We start from the raw sequence: 18718 nt of genomic DNA, 5'->3' as shown, positions 1-18718 counted from the left end.
GTGTAGAATTCAGTGTTACTTAATGTTACATGAATTTTCAGTCATCAGTGAAACAAGTTTGCACATAGTTTAGAAATCACCCGTAATCCCGGCACCCCAGCAGCCATGATCGGCTTTGCCCCAATCCATACCCAGTCTTGATTAATGCTTTGGAGTGCCAGGCCGCTTTCCTCACGTGTCAGGAGCTGAGTCGGAGCATTTTGACGACTGCAAAATGGGGTTGGGCTGCATCTGCATTGACCCAGGAGGCTTCATAAAGACACAGGAGCCACCTGCCCGCCCTCGCGGCGCTGGGGGCTACGGCCTTGCACAGAATGCTGCCTCCCTGCGGGGGTGCAGAGGTGGGCAAGTCCCCCAGCCCCTGTGCCCTGCCCCCAGTCTCTGAGAGTGAGGCACTGGTCCTCACACGCCAGGTGACCATGCGGCACGTGGCAGAGGCCTCACCCTCAGCTGGCAGCCCTGCCGGGTGGCCCTAACACTCACATCAAGAAACCCATCCTTGGGACTTCCCTGGTGACACAGTGGTTAAGAATCCGCCTGCCAATGCAGGGGACACGGGCTCAAGCCCTGGTGCGGGAGGATCCCACATGCCATGGAGCAACTAAGCCCGTGCGCCATAACTACTGAGGCTGCACTCTAGAGCCCACGAGCCACAACTACTGAAGCCTGCGCGCCTAGAGCCCGTGCTCTGCAACAAGAGAAGCCACGGCAATGAGAAGCGCATGCACTGCAACAAGGAGTAGCCTCCGCTCGCCGCAACTAGAGAAAGCCCGCGCAGCAACGAAGAGCCAACAGAGCCAGAAATAAATTTTAGAAAATGAAGCCCATCCCTGAGGTCACAGCCACAGAAGTGACCACGGAGAGATTGAAGGATTAGCGAGACTGGACATGTGGGAAGAGGGTAACTGATTCTGGCTCCCCCAACAGGGAGGCTGGTGGGGAGAATCGGGAGTTTGATTTGGGGCGCTGTTAGGCCGTGTTGGGGCTCAGAAGGGCAGAGGGACAGGGCCAGAGCGCCCCCTGGTGGCAGGCGGAAGGGACAGATGAGACCACGTTGGACGAGATTTCTGCATCTTTACCTTTTTTCTAGGATTGTTCAGAGATAGGTGTTTGCCAGGTGCGTGGCTCCACAGATCTCGAAGGCCCTAGCAGGTGTCGGGGCCACAAACGGGGCTGGCTTCACCTCGCTGTGTAGGCCTGGCTTGCTGTTAACATCGTGCAGACTCAAGACTCCACCCTCACGTAAACCCTCCTGCAGCTGTTGCTACTTAAATTCGCCGAGCCGCTGATCCCGGGTGGCGGTGGAACGTGCCAGCAACAAGCTGATAAAGCCCCAGCTTTGGGTCCTGGGTCGCCCGAGCACACCCACCTCTGCCCACCCTGGCCTCTCCACTCCACTGCAGGGACAGTCCTTGGAAATGTCAGTATCCATGTGGATGGCCCGTCCCAACCCTGCCTCCTACTCCTTGCCAAGGGGCGTGTGTAGAAGGGGTCGTGGAAGAAGGTGGTTATGAAGCCAGAGTGTTTCCATGTGAGTACATCTGCCGACATATTGCCCAGCTCTTCCTCCCCTCTGCCGCGCGCCCACCAGCTCTTACCTCCGCTGTGTCACGTGCAGGCTTCTAAGGGGGGGTAGCACGGCTCAGGTGGAAGAGGCGAGCATCCCCTGAGCCTCCATAAAGGAACGCGTGTCCTCAGGGAGAGCTAACACGTGTTCTCTTTGGTCGTAGGTGGAACAATTATATGTTAGGCAAAGTGTGACTGCTTGGATGTTTGAAATTTAGTGTCGTTTTCGGAGAGGTGCATGAGTGCTGAGCTGACGGGGTGGACTGTCCTTCGGGATAGTTCGGCCACAGACGCCTGAATTTCAAGGGACGGAAGGGAAGCAGGAGGTGCTGGCAGGTCCAGAAGTCCAGAACCTCCAGCTGCCGTGGGGTCTCCCCCGGCGCGGCCCCAGGACCGAGCGCGCCCTGGGGGCACCTGCTCCTCCCCGCTGACCCCGGGGCAGGCGGGGCACCGGAAAGTCCTGACCTCACGCCCCCTCCTCCTCGCCGGCCCGGCCGAGGCCCCAGGGTGGGCGAACCCGCGCCCCCGCGCATCTGCGGGCGTATTTTGGACGGGAGTGGACGATGTGAGGAGGGTCCGGTCAGGGTGGACCCCGCCCAACGGCCCTCCAGACGGAGCGCCCAAAACCCCGAGGTCCTCAGCGGGCGGGTCGTCACTCGGGCGCAGTGTCCGGGGGCAAATGGAACTGTGGCCTGTCAGGCGCCTCCGGTTGGATCCCTTCCCACCGGTAAGCCGCTGCCGGACCCGTTATAGGGCCAAGTCGCGCGGCCTTGGAGGACCGGCCGAGGCCCCGCCCAGCGGCCGGAAGAGGGCGCGCAGGGCCGCCCCCTTCCGACTGGGAGACACGCCCACTTCCGGGCGGGCGTGGCGTGGTCGGCGTGCGCTGTCCGCCCGCCGGTCCATTCCGCTTCCTTCCGTCCGTCCGTTTGTGCGGAGCGCGGAACCCGCAGGTGCAGGACGGGACGGGGCGCGTGACCAGGGATGGGCGGGTGTCTTGTTCTCCGGCTCGCGGGGCCGCCCCCGCCGCTCGCCCGGGCCTCAGTTTCCCCAGCCGCTCCGCCCGGGACCGTGGGGTGGCGGCGGGGGCGGGGAGGTACCGGAGCCGCGATGCCCCACCCCGGCCCCTGGGACGGTTGGCCTCCGGGGCTGCGGCTTCTTTGCGTAACGCCCGCAGCCTGCGTTTCCTGCTGCCCAGGGTCGGGGGAAGGGTGCACAGAGGGACTCCTGTGTTGGGTCACGGGGCAGGCAGACCCTTTAGGCGCTCGCTAGCTCTTCGCGGGTTTGGGGCACGGCGGGAGCTGGGGTCTGTTTCCCCCCCAGGTAGGTGGGTGTGGGGCTGGGGTACCCAAACGTGCCCTCGTGCGACGTGCCGTCTTGCAGAGCCGCCACACGCTCAGCCAGGCCGGATCGGAGCGGCCCCCATCATGGGCTGGGGAGCCGGCGGGAGTTGCACCCCGCGCCCGCCCATCCACCAGCAGCCGGCACCCGAAACCCGGGTGGTCGCTGTGGTGTTCCTCGGCCTCCTGCTGGACCTCCTGGCCTTCACCTTGCTGCTGCCCCTGCTGCCTGCGCTGCTGGAGAGCCACGGCCGTGCGCAGGTGAGCACCCCCGGTCCCGATGCCACTTCACCCCCGATGGCTGTCCATTGCTCCAAGCCCCTCAGGGACTCCCCAGCCCGTCACACTTCCTTGTGCCCTAGGATCCTCTTTATGGCTCGTGGCAGCGCGGGGTGGACTGGTTTGCTTCAGCCATTGGGATGCCAGCCGAGAAGAGGTACAACAGCGTCCTGTTCGGAGGTATGGTTCTTGAGCCGGGGCTGGGGGCCCATTCGGGTCCTGCCTTCCTGGTCCCTCCCTTCTCAGTCCCAGGTCTTGGTTCTCATATTCTCGCTCCTGGGTACTGTCTGTTCTTTCTCCAGGTGGGCGGTTTTGGGGCCGTCTCAGCTCAAGGTCCACGGCCTGGGGGTGCAGGGCCCAGCATGGTCCGACTCTTGGGGACTGGGCAGTGTGGTGACTGTGATCTCTGTGTCTTCCAGGTCTGATTGGCTCCATCTTCTGCTTCCTGCAGTTCCTGTCAGCGCCCCTCACGGGGGCCATCTCTGACTGTCTGGGGAGGCGCCCGGTGATGCTGCTGTCCCTGGTACGGGTGCCCACAGACAGGAGCTTCTTCCCGCCCACCAGCAGGGCCCCTCGTTGGCCCTCGTTGCCCCCTGGGGGTGGTGTTTGGGGGGGCAGTGGCTTCTGTGGCTAAGTGAGGCTGTGCCAGAGCTGCTCCTGCCACGGGGACGTTGGGAACACAAGTGGCCCTTGGATGCTGCAGAACAGGGCAGGGTCCCAGGGCACTGCTTGGGCTCGCTGGCCCCGCTGTGGGCTCCTCCTGGCCTCCAGTGACCATGCCTGCCCTTGGTCCCCGCCCTGAGGCAGGCAGGCCTGGCCACCTCGTATGCCGTGTGGGCCACTTCCAAGAGCTTTGCGGCCTTCCTGGCCTCCAGGATGATTGGGGGCATCAGCAAGGGGAACGTCAGCCTCTCCACCGCCATTGTCGCCGACCTGGGCTCGTCTCCTGCCCGCAGCAGGGGCATGGTGAGTGCACTCTGGGGGGCTTAGCGGGTGGAGGGGCTCCGGGGCCTGGGTCTCCCTGCTTGGCTCAGGCAGTCTTCTCCCCAGGCAGTCATCGGGGTGGCCTTCTCTTTGGCCTTCACGCTGGGCCCCATGCTCGGCGCCTCCCTGCCCGTGGAGACGGCGCCCTGGTTGGCCCTGCTCTTCGCGGTCTCCGATCTGCTGTTCATCTGCTGCTTCTTGCCAGAGACGCTGCCCCCGGAGAAGCGGGTAAGGTGGGAGCCAGACAGGCACAGGGGCTCGCTTCCGGGGCCTGCGGGGAGGCCCGTCGCGGGCCCAGGTGCTGGGGAGGCCGAGCTGCCCGCTTCTGGTGTCCAGATGCTCTTGGGACCACAGTGCCTCCTGGGGCCCCTGCGTTCCCCAGACCCCCTACACCTCCAAAGCCTGGCAGGTAGACTGGGGGCCGGGCCTGCCAGGGCCTTGCAGGGGGCAGGGGCCAAGCAGGTTCGGGTCAAGCCCCCTCCCCCCAGGCTGCGAGGCCTGGGGACGCCACCAGCCTCGTCACAGGCTCCTCAATCCTGTCCCCTCCAGGCACCGTCCATCACGCTGGGCTTCCGAGCTGCTGTTGACCTGCTCAGCCCTCTGGCCCTGCTCTGCTTCTCAGCTGTGGCACGTGGCCCGGACCCGCCCACCGGAGTCAGTAAGGAGCAGGCCCCCCTCGTGAGGGTGGGGCTGTGGCTCCCTCGGGCTGCCCAGCGTCCCCCCGCCAGCTGCTCGGGGCCCCCTTTCCGCTGACGTGCCTTTCCGCTGCTCCGCAGGGCTGGGCAGCCTGCGCCTGCTGGGCCTGGTCTACTTCCTTTATCTTTTCCTGTTCTCGGGCCTGGAGTTCACGCTGAGCTTCCTCGTGCACCAGCGCTTCCAGTTCAGCAGGTGGGAGTGTGGGGCCCCTGCCAGGACCCTGCCTGGGCACGCCCTGCCCTCTCCCCATCCCGAGGCCCCGCAGCCCCGCTGCTTCAGGGCTGACTCCCACCTTGGCCTGTCCCCCGGGGCCCAGCCCGGGATCCCGGGGCGGGCGGTGCCTCGCGCCGAGGACGGGTGACGCACGGGCCGTCACCCAGGCTGCCTGGCTCTCCGTGTGAGCAGCACGGGCGCAGCAGGGAAGGGGTGCTGACAGCTCGCCCCTCCCAGCCTAGAGCAGGGAAAGATGTTTTTCTTCATCGGCCTCACGATGGCCACCATCCAGGGCGCCTACGCCCGGCGGATCAGCCCTGGCGGGGAGATCGCAGCTGTGAAGCGGGTACGGGGGCTCCCCTGGGCGTGGGGGCAGGCGGCGCCCCGAGCTCTGCAGAGGCAGCGGGGTGGTCCTGAGACCAGCTGTGCCGCCCGCAGGCCATCCTGCTGCTCGTCCCCGCCTTCCTTCTCATCGGTTGGGGGCACACGCTGCCCGTGCTGGGCCTGGGGCTGCTGCTCTACTCCTTCGGTGAGTGGCCCTGCCCAGGCTGGCAGGGGTGCGGTCAGGGGCCGGCGGCCGGGAATCCTGGAGGGTCGCACCCCTGTCGGCCCCTCCTCCAGGCTGACGGGCGCCTCCCTGATGTCCCCTACCAGCCGCTGCCATCGTGGTGCCCTGCCTGTCCTCTGTGGTCGCCAGCTATGGTGAGAGGCCCTTCCCTTGCCTGAGGTCACCCTGGGTGGCCCACAAGCACCTGACGGCCTCTCCCCTTTCCCCCACAGGCTCTCCCGGGCAGAAGGGTGTGGTCATGGGCACGCTGCGAAGCTTGGGCGCCCTGGCCAGGGCTCTGGGGCCCATGGTGGCCGCCTCAGGTGAGGGCCGCGCGACAGCACTCGGGGCGTGCTAGGCGCTTGGAGAGGCCCCGCCAGGCCAGGGGGCTGCTGGCCCGAGCTGGAGGCCACACAGCCCCTGCTGGCGGCCTTGGTCCCAGCTACTGAACCCCTGGCTCAGCCCCACTGTCCTGTGGGCAGGGACCTGGGCGGGGACCGTCGCCATCACCCCTTGCTGTCTCCACAGCGTACTGGCTGGCCGGGGCGCAGGGCTGCTACACCGTGTGCGCGGGGCTCTTCCTGCTCCCCTTCTCCCTCCTGCGGAAGCTGAGACCGGCAGCAACGCTCAAGGCCGAGTAGCTGAGCCACGCCTACCCCAGAGCGGGGCAGCCAACGCAGGGAGTGGGAGGCCTGGGCCAGGACGGCTCCCCACTGCCCGCCTGACCCCTCCCTCCCCGCCCCCCAGCCTGGGGCGGCCCAGGACTCGCACTTGTGCCTGTGACACTCCTGTGTGGACCTGCCTGCTGGGATCAGACTCCGAAACCTTCCAGGCTTTCTGTTCACTTGTCTTTTATACTTAGTGACACACAGCGTTCAGCCAGGCCTCTGAATGACCAAATAAAGCAGCTGTTTGTTTTATACCCAGTGCCTTCCTCCAGTGCACAGCTCTGCCTCGACACACCCACTGCCCAGGGAGACCCCCCAGGCACCAGGAGAAGCAGCTTGAGCTGAACACACATTACAGCTCCACGGTCCGGAAGAGCACGAGGCTTTGCCCAGGCCCGTTTCCCTCCCTTCTGCACTGTAGGGAGGGGTGGACAGGCAGATGAAGGGCTGCCCCTGCCCCCGCCCCGGGGTCAGCGCTTACCAGGTGGTACATGGGGGGTGTCCTGCACCCTAGCAGACTGGGGAGGAGCGACCCTTCCGCTTGCCCCCCCCCCACCTCGCCTGGACCCTGCCCTCCGCGCCCTGTGGAAGAACAAGCGGGCACTGGGGCAGGGCACTTCCAGGTAGAGAGTCCTCCGTGGTCCAAAGTGACAAACTGCGTGGGAACTTTTTTTAGAACATAAGATAAACTTCTGAAGTCCTATTTTAAAGGAACAAAGAAAAGGAATTAAGATGCAAGACTGCTTCCCAAGTTTAGACAAGGAAACTGCTTAAAGAATTTTATTTGTGAGTAAAACATGTTACAGTGAAGAAAGGCTGTAGAAGTTGTCCTCCCGAGCCTGTGTCTGTATATGCAACTAAACTTCATGTTGTAATACAAAGAGTTAAACTACAAAAATGAAATTAAAGTCATTGCATACCTGGGGTCGGTCAGAAGAAGGGATGAAAGGAAGAGCCCATGGTTAACTGAGGTGCAGGGTGAGGGTGGAGAGCTCTACCACCATCTTGGCAATGGAACGATACACAGGAGAGAAGTGGCTTGCCTGCCAGTAAGCTCAAAGCAGAGGTCAGCGCCATGCAGCCGCTTCAGGTCCTGCCTGGGTGTCGAGTGTGTGGGACCTGAGCCCACGTCGGGCACTGGGTCCCCCGAGGGCCCCTCCCCCCTCCTGGGGACCTGTCTGGGAGACAGGCTGGCACTGGAGCTCCTGGGACAGGTCACTGTCGAAGAGACACCTGGCCACCCACTAGTTCCCACTAAGCAGCTAGCCGCTATCTTCCAGGGATGTGAGTGCAGTGAAATTCACCGTGGCGCTGGAGGGCAGGAGGTGGGCTCCACTAGTGACTGCACAGGGCGTCAGGTGGGACCCCTGGGGCCAACTCCTACCCCGAACTGCCTTCTGTCAAAGTGAGGGTACCCTCCAGGCCGAGCCGAGCCGCGGTTAAGAGCAGACCCCCCAGGACAGCGCGTGGAGCCCTGCTGCGCTCTGCCACAGGCCCTGGGGAGAAAACGAAGCACAACGCAGACCGTTCGCTCACAGTGTGTAGGGTGAACTGCAGACTTTCTGAAAGAACATCTAGAAAGCTCTCTTCCCCTCCTGATGCACCTTCCCTATGACAGGGAATCGAGAGCCCCCAGTGAGTAAGGAACGGAGCCCCAAGTCTGGCTTTGGCTGCGGGGGGCCGGTGAGACCATGCATAGGTTACCTGGGTGTACACAGGCCTGTCCGCTGCTGGGACTGCCGGCTCAGCCCAAACCCACCTCTCAAAAAGTCCGCCACGGTGGCCTGGGCCATTGGCGGGGACACGAGTGTTCTCACAGGACCAAGGCTTTGTGTATCCGAACAAATGAGATCACTGAGCAGATAATGCCAGCAAGAAGCTACAGGTGTGATGCAGTCACCCGAGACCTCGGGCTGAAGGGAGCCTAGCAGAGGTGGGCCGCGGATTACTCCACAAGAGAAGGACAGCAAGAGCGGTGGAGGCCAGAGCTGGCAGGGCCACCCCCGACCCAGCCAGAACCCGGACTTAGCTAAGCCCCTGGGGACAGCGTGTCCCCGAAGGGCTCATGAGATGGGCCGAGATGCTGGTCCCTGCAGGGCAGGGCTCGGAGGTGGACGCAGAGACCAAGTCTCCCCCAGCACCTGAGGCTGCCGGCTGGGCCGCTGCGCGCGCACAAGGTTAGCACCGGTCTCCGTGGGGATTCGGTCACGCCGCGAGGGGAGCGCTAGCTATGCAGGGGTGGGCCTTTTGCATTCCATTACACAAGAAGACAGGGCACAAGACACAATCGGGGACAGCCTGGTGGCATCGGTTTGTGCAGGAAGGGCCTTCAGGAGTCACTCCTTTTCTTGCTCTTCTTCAGGAAGGAGGGAGTGCGGAATTTCTTCTTCTTTTTGGAGGGGGACTTGCCCGGAGACCCATCACTGCCAGGGTCCACAGCAGCCCCCTCCTCGGCAGCCGGGGCGGCGGCCTCGTCAGCCGCCTGAGCTGTGACTGGCTCAGGGATGGCCGCTGAAGGGGACCTGGTGGGGCCCGCAGGGCCCCCGGCTTCACAAAGCCCCTCTTCCTCCTCCTCCTCCTCCAGTGTCGGGAAGCAGAGCGCTTCTGAAGGCTCCTCAGGGGACAGGTCAGGGAGAGTCTGCGTGAAGGTGGCGGCATCGCTGTTGTCTCCCGAAGCCGGCTCCTGCGGCAGGTCTGGGGGAGGGGTGGGAGAGGCGGGGTTAGAGGGCGACTGCCTGGACCTCCCAGGGGGATGGCCAGCGCCCTGCACCAAACAAGAGTGAGAAGCTGTCAGCAGGATCTACTCTGCTTCAGGCTGGCTGCAGCTTACAGTGCAAAACGGGGGCTCAACCTCAGGGTGGTTTTTAGCTCCTTCTCATGGACAACGTGCTGACAAAGCCAGACACCGTCCCAGGGCTTCGGTCCCCGGTCACAGAGACGGTGACGAAGGCAAGTGGAAACATTTTCAGTATTGCAACGTCTGCGCTAAACACCTGAACGCTTTTAAAGGACATGTGTTAGTAATCCTGAAATCAAGCCTAAATTTGTATCCACACCTGGTCTCCCCCAAGGAGACAACTATGTAAAGCTGCGGCAGCTGGTAGAAAACTACGAGCTGATTCCCAGACCAACATCAACACCAAACAAAGGCCATTTTAGGCTGGAGAGTTAAAAAAGAGATGAACGCTAAGGGAAGGGACAAAAAATTCAAGCCCCCTTAACAATTTGAACATGGAAACATAAAAGAACCAAATGGAACTTACTTTAAAGAAACAGCCTGAGGACTGGTTTCTAACTGACCCTGGGGGAAACCAGTTTTGTAGATTTTTTAAAATAGTCCACCAGGGTACCAGCCACTGGCAGGTTAGGCAACAGCAAACCTTCAGTGCCTGGAAATCTAGCCAAACGCCCGGAGGTGACCAGAGGCTGGGCTGAGCTGAGCTGCGGAGGCGCGGCTGCACGGGACTGGGCGGGAGCAGTTAGGACTCACTCCGCGAAGCATGCAGAGGTGGCCTGTGGGTGCTCAGGGGAACTCTGACCATCTGACAAATGTCACATTGGGAAAACAGCACTAAATGTCACTCTTCCACCCCCTCAAATTAAGCTTACGCACCCAGTTTAAGCAGAGATCCAAACACATGCGACCCCCGTGCAGCAGGTGGCAAAATCCCAGCCTGAGTCTAGTTTAGACTTGTCCCGAAGGCTCAGCAGGACCATGTGGTCCTTCTGAAACTTCTGAGACCCAGGGTGCTTGGAGCAGTGCCACCTCGGCCCTGGGGGGACTCGAGGACAGGCTGCCCACCGCACAGCTCAGGGGGACCCAGCCCCTTCCAGGAAGGCCACTGCCCAGAATGGAGGAACTGGGTAGAAGAAGGGCCTTTGTTTCTATTTTGAATAAACAAAAAACAAAAATTAATAAGCAACAAAGAAGCAGAGGAATGAGGCAAAGCACAGGGAAATTCCAATTAAACAGCAGAGGGCCAGGCAGCAGGCGGTACTTACTATGGTAACAGGTACTCTTTAGCACATCCACCTCCTGTTTGTAACGCAGCCACAGGAAGAGAAAAGCACAGGTAGAGAATCTATGCATTCAGTCACAGCCATCGGGTTACAGAAGGAGAATGGCCAGGCCATTCTTGTGGACACAGAAAAGGGCAGGAGGTGGGCCACAGGCTCCCGACAGGCACGGGAAGCACAACGTACAAGACCGAGGGACAGACACGCAGGCCACACGTCACAGAAACACGGTGGGTGGTCTGGGAGGCCAGGGGAGGCGGGCACTCTCCACGGACTGGGAAATATGGCCAAAGAATGCAGCCCTGTGGCCCAGACACAACAGAGGACGTTTCCGGGGCTGATCCGAGCACAGGAAGGTTTAGGAAACGTGCAAGCAGTGGGCAAAACTGACATCGAGAATGAAGGCAGGTTCCGATCCCCAACGACTGTCCTCCCACCTGTGACGTCACGCTAACGAATCTGTGTGGCCTCAAGTTACCCCGGACAGAACCAACACGGGAGCGGAGGAGGCTGGGCAAGCTCAGAGCGGATGATGTACTGGTTTCCATGCAAACGCACTCGGCTGTTACGTGTCAGTTCAACTACTGCCACACTCAGCTGCTTTTCTTACACAAAGCCACGAAGTTCGGCCCCTCCTGGCGATGCCGCCCCAGGCGGCCGTGCACCACCCTCCCACACGGGGCAGCCGCACACCCACCTCCACCCCAGGGCTCACCTTCCTCCAGCTTGATGGGGGCGCTCGGGGGAGCGTGGGGGGCAGCAGGGGGCTCTGGAGGGCTCTCTTCTTTGTCTTCTCTAGTCTCGTCCAGATTCTCTGCAGGTGCACAGAGGGCGGAAAGAGCACGGTGAAGGCCTTTGGACACGGCGGGCCTCCCCTCGCCCCCTCCTGGGCGGACGGGCCCTCCCGCCCTGCCCATCGGGCTGCCTCGGGGAGGGCGGGGGGGCGGGGGCGCTGCTCAGGCCGCAAGCAAGAGCCCAAGAAGGGAAGGGCTCGCAGCCGCTGGCCTCAACCTTTTCCCCATCCCTACCCAAGAGGACAAAGGAAGCCACTCCTGACTGGGCTGTGGATCTCGGTTTGAGAATCTGCCAGAGCTGCCTCTGTGACGGGCTGTGACCCGTGACCGCCCGCCTGTCCTCTCCTGTCCTCTAGTGAGGGGCCCCTCCCCATGTCCTCACCATCCTGCCTCTCCCACTGCTGGGCAAGAGCCCAGGGTCCCAAGCACCCTCGCCCTACTTGCCACCTCAGGCAACATTACAGGAGTGTGACCTTGGTTTTAATTTGTTATTTAGAGCATTTTCTACCAATAATTTAAACTTGGCAGTTGTAACACGTATTTCTATTTTCTATAGTGAAGTATGCTAAGGACCAGAGGAAAAATTACAAGAACTAGGTAGGACTCAGGACCCAGAAGATTCCAAGTCCACCTCTCATTTAGGGAAAAATATATACCAGTATTATCTTAATGCCTTAAATCTCCTTCTCTCATTGAAACTTTTCATGTTAATAGCTTCGGACCAACTTGCCTCCCCAAGTCCCCCAAGCCTGCAGCTCCCTTCCTGAAGCCAGGTGTCTCTAAACAGAGGCATTCACACCTCCTGCCTGAGGGAACAAATTCCTTCAGCCGGAAAAGCAGCCAAAGGCCAGGGGCTTTCTTCCTCGTGCCTGAGGTGCTGCCTCGCAGACAGCCTGCGATCACTGCGGCACACACTGCCCGCCCCCCACGCCGTGCCCAGAGCCAGCACCAGTGCTGGGCAGGGCTTTCCTGGCAGTGGCCCCTGGCTGCCACTCCCACTGCTGACAGCTCTGTGATCGCACAGCATGATCACAGCTGTCCCCATGCACATCCACTCACTTGCTGTGACATCACTCCTCATGGAGCCTCACATATAGAGGAAATATTTGTATCTTGTGGTTTAACTCAAACAAACAAAAAAAAAATCCAGGTTTCCCAGACACTGGAAGGGTCTGAGTCCAAAGGGAAGACACACATATATGTGCCCAGGAACTGGGATTAGGCTACAGGACCAATAGCTCAGGCCCACACACCAGTTCTTACTCTAAGGCAAGTAATTATGGCCACAGCTCAGACAGAGCTTTCTGCAGGGCTGCATGCACTGCTCAGGAGATGATCAGAATCAGTGCTGTGACCAGAAGATCAGGCTCACTCTGAATCTATGTGCAGCAAGCCTTAATTTTAATGTATATATAACCAAGCGACAGGCAGTGATGGTGTAACACACTGAAAAACAATTCAGCAGCAGTTTTTTTGCACAACTCAAATTCCAATAGCAGCTATGTGATGCATTATGTAATCGGTCTAAAACAAGACTAAAAAAAAAGTTAAATTGGGGCAAATCAGAGGTTGCGTTTGAAGCAGGAATAGTTCCCAGGATGGTCCCCCATCGACCTGGAGGGTAACTGTGGGATTTCCATTCCAGGAGGGCTGCTCCCAAGAGGAAGAAGCGTGGTCCATACTAAGGTCCCGGGGACAGCAGCATGAACTTCCTGGAGGGGACGTCATGCCCCAGGGTCTTCGTGGTAACCAACCCAGGGCACTCAGGGACAGTGATTCAGACCCATGAGCCTTCGTGTCAGAGGCAGTGGGAGGCTGGCTTCTCTCTTAGTTCTCAAAATGTCTGGATGTGCTTTTAAAAACCTGAAGTATACACCACTGTAAAGCAATTATACCCCAATAAAGATGTTAAAAAAAAAACCCTGAAGTTTGAAACAAGCTGCTCCCAGAGGTTCTGGCTCTCAGAGCCGTTTACTTTCCTTTGTTGTAAAATAGTCCCAACATGTTTTGCAAAAATATGACCTCCTATGTCAGTGAGCTACCGAGAGAAACAAAGGCTGCACCAGCATTGGCCACACCCTTCACAGGGTTTCGCTCGTCCCTGGGCCTGTGACCAGGCCCAGCCAGGGAGCTCTCGGGCTTATGGAGGAAAGGAGTCCGTCAGAAAACTCCAAGCCGTGACTTCAGCTGAGATGAAGGTGGGAGGAGACTGCGTGCAGGGGCGCAGGTCACAGACCCGGGCCGGCCTCCGCCACACGCGGCCTTGTTCTTGGGAACAGACTGCTCTATTCCGCTCTCTCCGGGAGCAGAGCAGAATGCGCACGGAATGGCGTGCTGCGCTTATCTTCCATGGCCACCTACAGTCGGCCCAGGACAGAGGAGCCCGCGGAGCACGTCCTCCTGCCTCCTCCTGCACCCAGGACCCACGGGGCTGCTCACCTTCGGGGCCCCTGTGCTTGCGCTCCACCGCTCTGCGGTAGTCGTCCAGCTCGCGGTCGGTGAGCGTGCTGAAGGGGTTGGGGCCCGTGGTGCTCACGATGACGTGGGGCTGGTACTCCTTCTCAATGATGGCCTTGGAGGCTGTCACCAGCTCGCCCTGCGGACAGAAAGGGACGGCTGGTCTACAAGAGCCCTGCCGCTCCAGGACTGTCCCTCCTCCCGGGCAAGGGTGGGGCAGGGCGCACACACATCCCTGAGAGGCCCTGAGGCTCAGGCTGAGCGGCAGCCTTCAGCAGTAGAAGACTGAGCAACACATGCAGCTGGGGAGAGACTCCTAGGAAAGTCCTTCAGATTTCAGAAGCAAAGGCACCAACGTGCAGATCTAGTGTGTAGAGCACCCCAGGGAGAGGCCCATCCCCTCACAGACAGACAGGGATGGATGGAAAAGGGGACTTTTAAAGTCGACTACCCTCCTCCCAAATGAGCAAACGGCATGACCACAACGCTCAGGTGGGTGTGCTCGGAAACGTGCTCATGCCCCAAGAGCGCAGACAAGTTCTGTCCTTTTGACTGTGCCTTTGATCTACAGCTAGATCCTGGTAACTTACCGCAAAACATTCAGAGGTAACAGAATGTCACAAAACGCCAGCACTTGTCTGAGGAATTTGGAAAAGTGTAAGAATGTATACAAAAGAAAAAAGAAAGCTTAAGCAAGGCGAAGCACACAGGTGGCCCGGCCCTCGAGGAGGAGGCCAACGCAGCCAGGCCGCACAGGCAGGGAGCAGCGGGCAGCCCTCGGGCGCTACGCCCGCCCACCCTCGCCTGCCCAGCACAGCTCGGTGCCCCGCAGCCCGCCAGCTTGGCCCCCACACCCTCTGGGGCTCAGTTTTGAGAAAGTTAACCAGAACCCAAGCACGTGCCCGTTACTTAATGAGAACTCCTGAAAGCCAGTGAAAACGGGAGAACCCACAATCATTTCGATGCCGGGCCTGGCCCGGCAGCGCTCTCCTCGGTGGGCGAACCCCAGAGGGAGAGGGCGTGCCAGCGACGTGCACGAGAGACAGGGCCAGGCCGAGTCCCAGGAAATTCAGCCCACCGGCCAACTGCTCCCCTGGGAACCTGGGCTGAGCAGTCACTGTCCAGCGACACGGACCCCAGGGGAGAGAAGGAAAAGGCTGAAGTCCGCAGCCTGTGCTCAGAGGAGCCTCGAGATCGGAAGTCAGCTGCCTAGATGGGGAGGGGGCTCCTTCTGAGCGGGCCCGACCCCAGGTCGACCGGCTTTTCCTTCAGAAGTAGCCCAGCCTCCCCGGACAGGCATCGGATCCTCGTCTGCCACGAGTTAGCTCTGTGGCCTAAGACAAGCGCCTTCCTGTCCATGGGCCTGTTTTACAGGCCTCAAGAGGGGCCTGCCGGGCTGACCACAGCTAAGACGTGCTGAGCACTAACATTCTAGGATCTACGGCAACTAGGGAACTGCGTTTGCATCCTGGTATCACCGCCAGTAAAATGAGATGGAGATTCGAGCTTTCAGAGAAATGTTTACATCACTTAAATCAAATGTTCAGTCAACTGCCACAGAGATGCCCTGTGGTCAAGCAAGGTCCTTTCTGTCTGGAACACCTGGCCCTCGAGGTGCAGCATGGCCGGCTCCTGCCCCCACCAGCAGGGAGCTCCCTCCTCCAGATTCCTCAGCCGAGGGCCGAGCTGCCTTCCAGACCAGCTCTTAACAGATACAGGGACACAGGGACCCTGCTATTTGGAGGGAAGGAGACACAGATACGCTTGAGATGCAGAGGGACGCAGGCCCGCTGTGGAGCAATCGAGGCCGAGAAACCAGGACGCGCAGCGGCTGCTCCCGCCAGCAGGCCCCGCGGAGACTCTCGCTGCTGCCGTCACTTGGAGCCACCACCACGGGCTCTAAGCAGGACAGACGCCCAGCAACTACGTCTGCCCCGACTGACACCACCTGTGTGGGATAACAGCTCCAGCTCCGAAGCTGTGCAAACCTGGTCTAGTGCCCTGACCTCTCTGAGCATCAGGTTTTCACCTGTAAAACCTACTCAGGTTTGAATTTACACTCCAGGTGCCGGGCCACACACACACTAGATGCTCAACACCAAGTGCACCGGGCGAGTCCACAAGCTGGGCCGCAGGCCTCCTTGCATTTCTACCATGCGGCAGGCGGCTGCAGGCACACGCACCAACAGGGACGCTTACGCTACACAAATCGCACAAGAGTTCTCCCCCGCGCTGGACAACTTTCGGCGTAGACTTTCCCACCCTGGTCTCTAACGACTCGATTCAGTCGTGATGAGGTCCAGAGGGCTGCATGCTGGCTTGTGCGGCACTGGAGCCAAGCGCGCCTGCAGCAGGGCTCAGCGTTCCTTTCAGAAACGGAGTGTCGGGGTGTGGCTGGCGACGCACTGCCCCTCCTCCGTCAGAAGACACCCCCTGCCCTGTGTGAACAGCTATCACCATGAGGGAGAGATGGAGGCAAAGCAAAGTCCTTCCAGAAAAGCCCCAACTTCCCGAGTCCCAAACACCTGTTCCTCAAGTTCTCCAACGGGCAGCACGTATCCATACACTTGCCTTACCGGGAAGAGGACGCGTTTAGGACATTAACAAGCCCAGGCCTTCCCCGGTCGAGTTAGAACTCAACTCGCCAGCAAGCAGTGCCATCTTCCAGGAGTAACGCCATCTGCACTTGAGGTCCACACGAAAGGACGTGGACACAGACCCGGCCCAGGACGCTGGTGGAGTCAAAGCACACTCTCACCGCTGGAGGGAGACACCCGCCGCGGGAAGAAGACCAAGGCTGCGAACGCGAGCGCCAGGAGGATGGGGGAGGAAAACCAGGGACAGAAGCCTGTGTCTGGGGATGTCGACATCCCCCCAGCTGGGAGCAGTCTCCTCGGCTAACCTCACTGGACACGGCACTCACAGCGGCACGCCGCTCAGATCTGCTGCGGGGAGGACGCCGCAATCTCCACGAGTCTCACTCCCACAGACTCTCAACTTCCCAGCCAGGCGTGAGGGGGGCCCTACGTACACCTCTTCGGGAAGCGGTCGCAGGTGACTGTGACGCGCCCCCAAATCCGAACACCACTCGGCAGAGCGAGAGCCAGACTGTAACTGGAGCCACGAGAGCTCCCTCCAGTGCAGCTCCCCGGCCCACCCTGCATACAGCCCTCACAGCAGCACGCAGAAACCACCAAGTGCAGTGTAATGCCGGAGAGACTGCACAGCAATGGCTAGGAATTTGGCTCGAGCCCACAAAGCTGGAGGTGGTTTGGGGCTTTCACAGTAAGCACCCTGGGGTCATGGACTCAACACACTTGGACGCATCTGAGAGAAAGAATTATGAACTAACAAGATCACAACAGCTTCTGGTCCAAAGGAGCAACATGAGAAACAAGCACCAGGGGTAAGAAGCCATCTTTCTCCCCTGCTCTGAGCAGTTCCTCTAAGAATGGCAGCTGGAAGTACTCTCTAAGGACAAGGAAAAATGGGGCCCACTGATTTAATATATAAATGTGCAAGAAAATTTTATCAGCAGGGCTTCCAGACAGGAATGTAGGATCATTAGTGCAAATCTGATTTCTCTGGCAATGGGAACATTGATAAAATCATATTTGCCTCTCACTGGGGGTGTATTAATCGAAAGAGACCCTGAAAATTCCCTTTGAACACAGGGTACACACCACTAAGACACTCAGCCACGTGGGCAGCCACTCTGGCTCTGCACATCAGCAGCCTGAGTGTGTAGAGGGTTTCCTTCCACCTGGGCAAGTTACACCAGATACATTTTCCACCTATTGTACATGTCAGGCACCCACGTACACAGAGAAATTACAATTCTGGGTTTCAAATTTTCATAAGTATTTCTTCCCCCTTGCAACATTTAAAACAATCTAGGTTTTTATTATTTTCTATTTTTTTAAGGTAAAAATACATTTCCTCAACCAGGGCTGGCAAAGACTGTCCTGTTTCATTTCCCATCCCTCTGAAACGACGTCTTTCAATCCTACATCCTCTGACTGCCACGCTCATTTCACCCGCGGTCACAGCTGAGAAGCGAAGGCGGTAGGTCTCGCGGGGGAGCTGACACGCTCGTGGCCCACCCGTGAGCCTTCTGCAGTTGGCACCTTGGAAAAGGCAAACTCCTCAATCCCCAAAGCATGCACCAGCCAAAGTCACATGCAGAACTTCAGAAACATCCCTAAGGTCAGCCATTTCTCAGCACAACATAAAAATGCTAAAAATTGTAAAAATAACCTCATACAAAATGCTGTATTTAAAGAAGCAGAACCTTTTGGACGATCTCACAAATAACTGAGAGATCTGTTTAAAGCTCCTGCGGTACCTAAGACAATACCTAGCGAGAGCAACGGGTGGGGGCGGGGGGGGGGTAAAGAGCAGGGTGTGCCGACAGGTAGCTGAGGACGGGGCGGTGAGTACCTTTCTAAAAGAGACAGACTTAGCGGGACTAAAGGTCTGCTCTGTACGCTCGAGCCCTTCGATTGTTTCCGTACAGTCAGAGAGGGGCGCGTCCTGCAACAGTAAACTGAGTCGTCAGAGCCCACCAGGCCCGGCTGTGGAACATCAACGAGAGCACAGGATGGAGCCAGCTGAGAGCATGCAGCGGGACAGCCGTCCACAGCGATGCAGCGGTGATGGCGGTGCAACGTGCAAACACGGGCCACAGAACCAGGACCACAGCTGGCCAACGTCAGAAAATGCAACAACAATCACCAACCCCGGTGAGTCATGTTTAAAACATTCGGTGGCAACTTCATTTTCAGAGATAACTACTTACACAATTATCTTCAATGTGCCATGAGGTACAATCCTTTTACAGAAATGCGTGTAAATGTGGACCACATTTACAGGAACCCTCTGCACTTTTCCCCAAGCAGCACTTTGTTGTGGACAGCAATCTATACAAGAACCAAAGTCCACGACATCCACCCTCTTCCAGCGTTGTACACAGTTCACCGCTAACACCGGGCGAACCCAGGCCCTGAGCCAGGCATGCACGATGTGGAGCTGGGCTGGAGGGGGACACGGCCCTGGGCATGCTTATGCTTGGTCTACCACTCAAGGAAAAGTGGCTGGGTTACTTCTTATCATGAAGACTTTGAACAAAGAAAACTGGTTGCCTAGGACACTTACCTCATA

The 18718-nt window shown here is 59.3% G+C and overlaps 2 protein-coding genes across 14 annotated transcripts in view; one reads left to right on the top strand and one right to left on the bottom strand.

Annotated features, from left to right (window-relative positions):
- Window positions 1-1420: 1420 nt before the first annotated feature.
- MFSD10 (major facilitator superfamily domain containing 10) lies at window positions 1421-6542 on the top strand. 5 transcript variants are annotated; one of them, XM_030876764.3, is made up of 13 exons: window positions 1855-2516; window positions 2947-3164; window positions 3266-3362; window positions 3602-3705; window positions 3990-4148; window positions 4233-4394; window positions 4716-4824; window positions 4943-5054; window positions 5313-5421; window positions 5514-5604; window positions 5730-5777; window positions 5856-5945; window positions 6151-6407. In XM_030876764.3, exons 1-13 carry the CDS (start codon window positions 2246-2248, stop codon window positions 6261-6263), a joined length of 1683 nt encoding a protein of 560 aa, XP_030732624.2. In that variant the 5' UTR covers window positions 1855-2245; the 3' UTR covers window positions 6264-6407. The 5 variants fall into 5 exon arrangements, with proteins under 5 accessions (XP_060154889.1, XP_060154887.1, XP_030732624.2 ...); XM_060298906.2 differs by lacking the exon at window positions 1855-2516 and adding an exon at window positions 1421-1531 and having other exon boundaries at window positions 5514-5777; window positions 6151-6368; XM_060298904.2 differs by having other exon boundaries at window positions 1579-2516; window positions 5514-5777; window positions 6151-6368.
- Window positions 6543-7054: 512 nt separating this feature from the next.
- The window catches only part of ADD1 (adducin 1), a 76635-nt gene continuing 64971 nt past the window's right edge, over window positions 7055-18718 (bottom strand). For 3 of the 9 annotated variants that reach the window (XM_030876740.2, XM_030876742.2, XM_060298901.1), the window contains exons 13-16: window positions 17999-18091; window positions 13541-13697; window positions 11023-11121; window positions 7055-8984 (exon numbers count right to left, since the gene is read on the bottom strand). In XM_030876740.2, the coding sequence (XP_030732600.1) occupies window positions 8620-8984; window positions 11023-11121; window positions 13541-13697; window positions 17999-18091 (714 nt within the window). In that variant the 3' untranslated portion in view covers window positions 7055-8619. Of the gene's footprint in view, window positions 8985-10291; window positions 10327-11022; window positions 11122-13540; window positions 13698-17998; window positions 18092-18718 lie in introns of those variants that run through there. The other 6 variants (XM_030876741.2, XM_030876744.2, XM_030876748.2 and 3 more) reach the window with 4 other exon arrangements.

Source organism: Globicephala melas, chromosome 5 (genome assembly GCF_963455315.2).
Source record: "Globicephala melas chromosome 5, mGloMel1.2, whole genome shotgun sequence".
Lineage (NCBI taxonomy): Eukaryota > Metazoa > Chordata > Mammalia > Artiodactyla > Delphinidae > Globicephala > Globicephala melas.
Note: the sequence above shows the minus strand (reverse complement) of the source record. Positions and strands in the feature narration are given on the sequence as shown.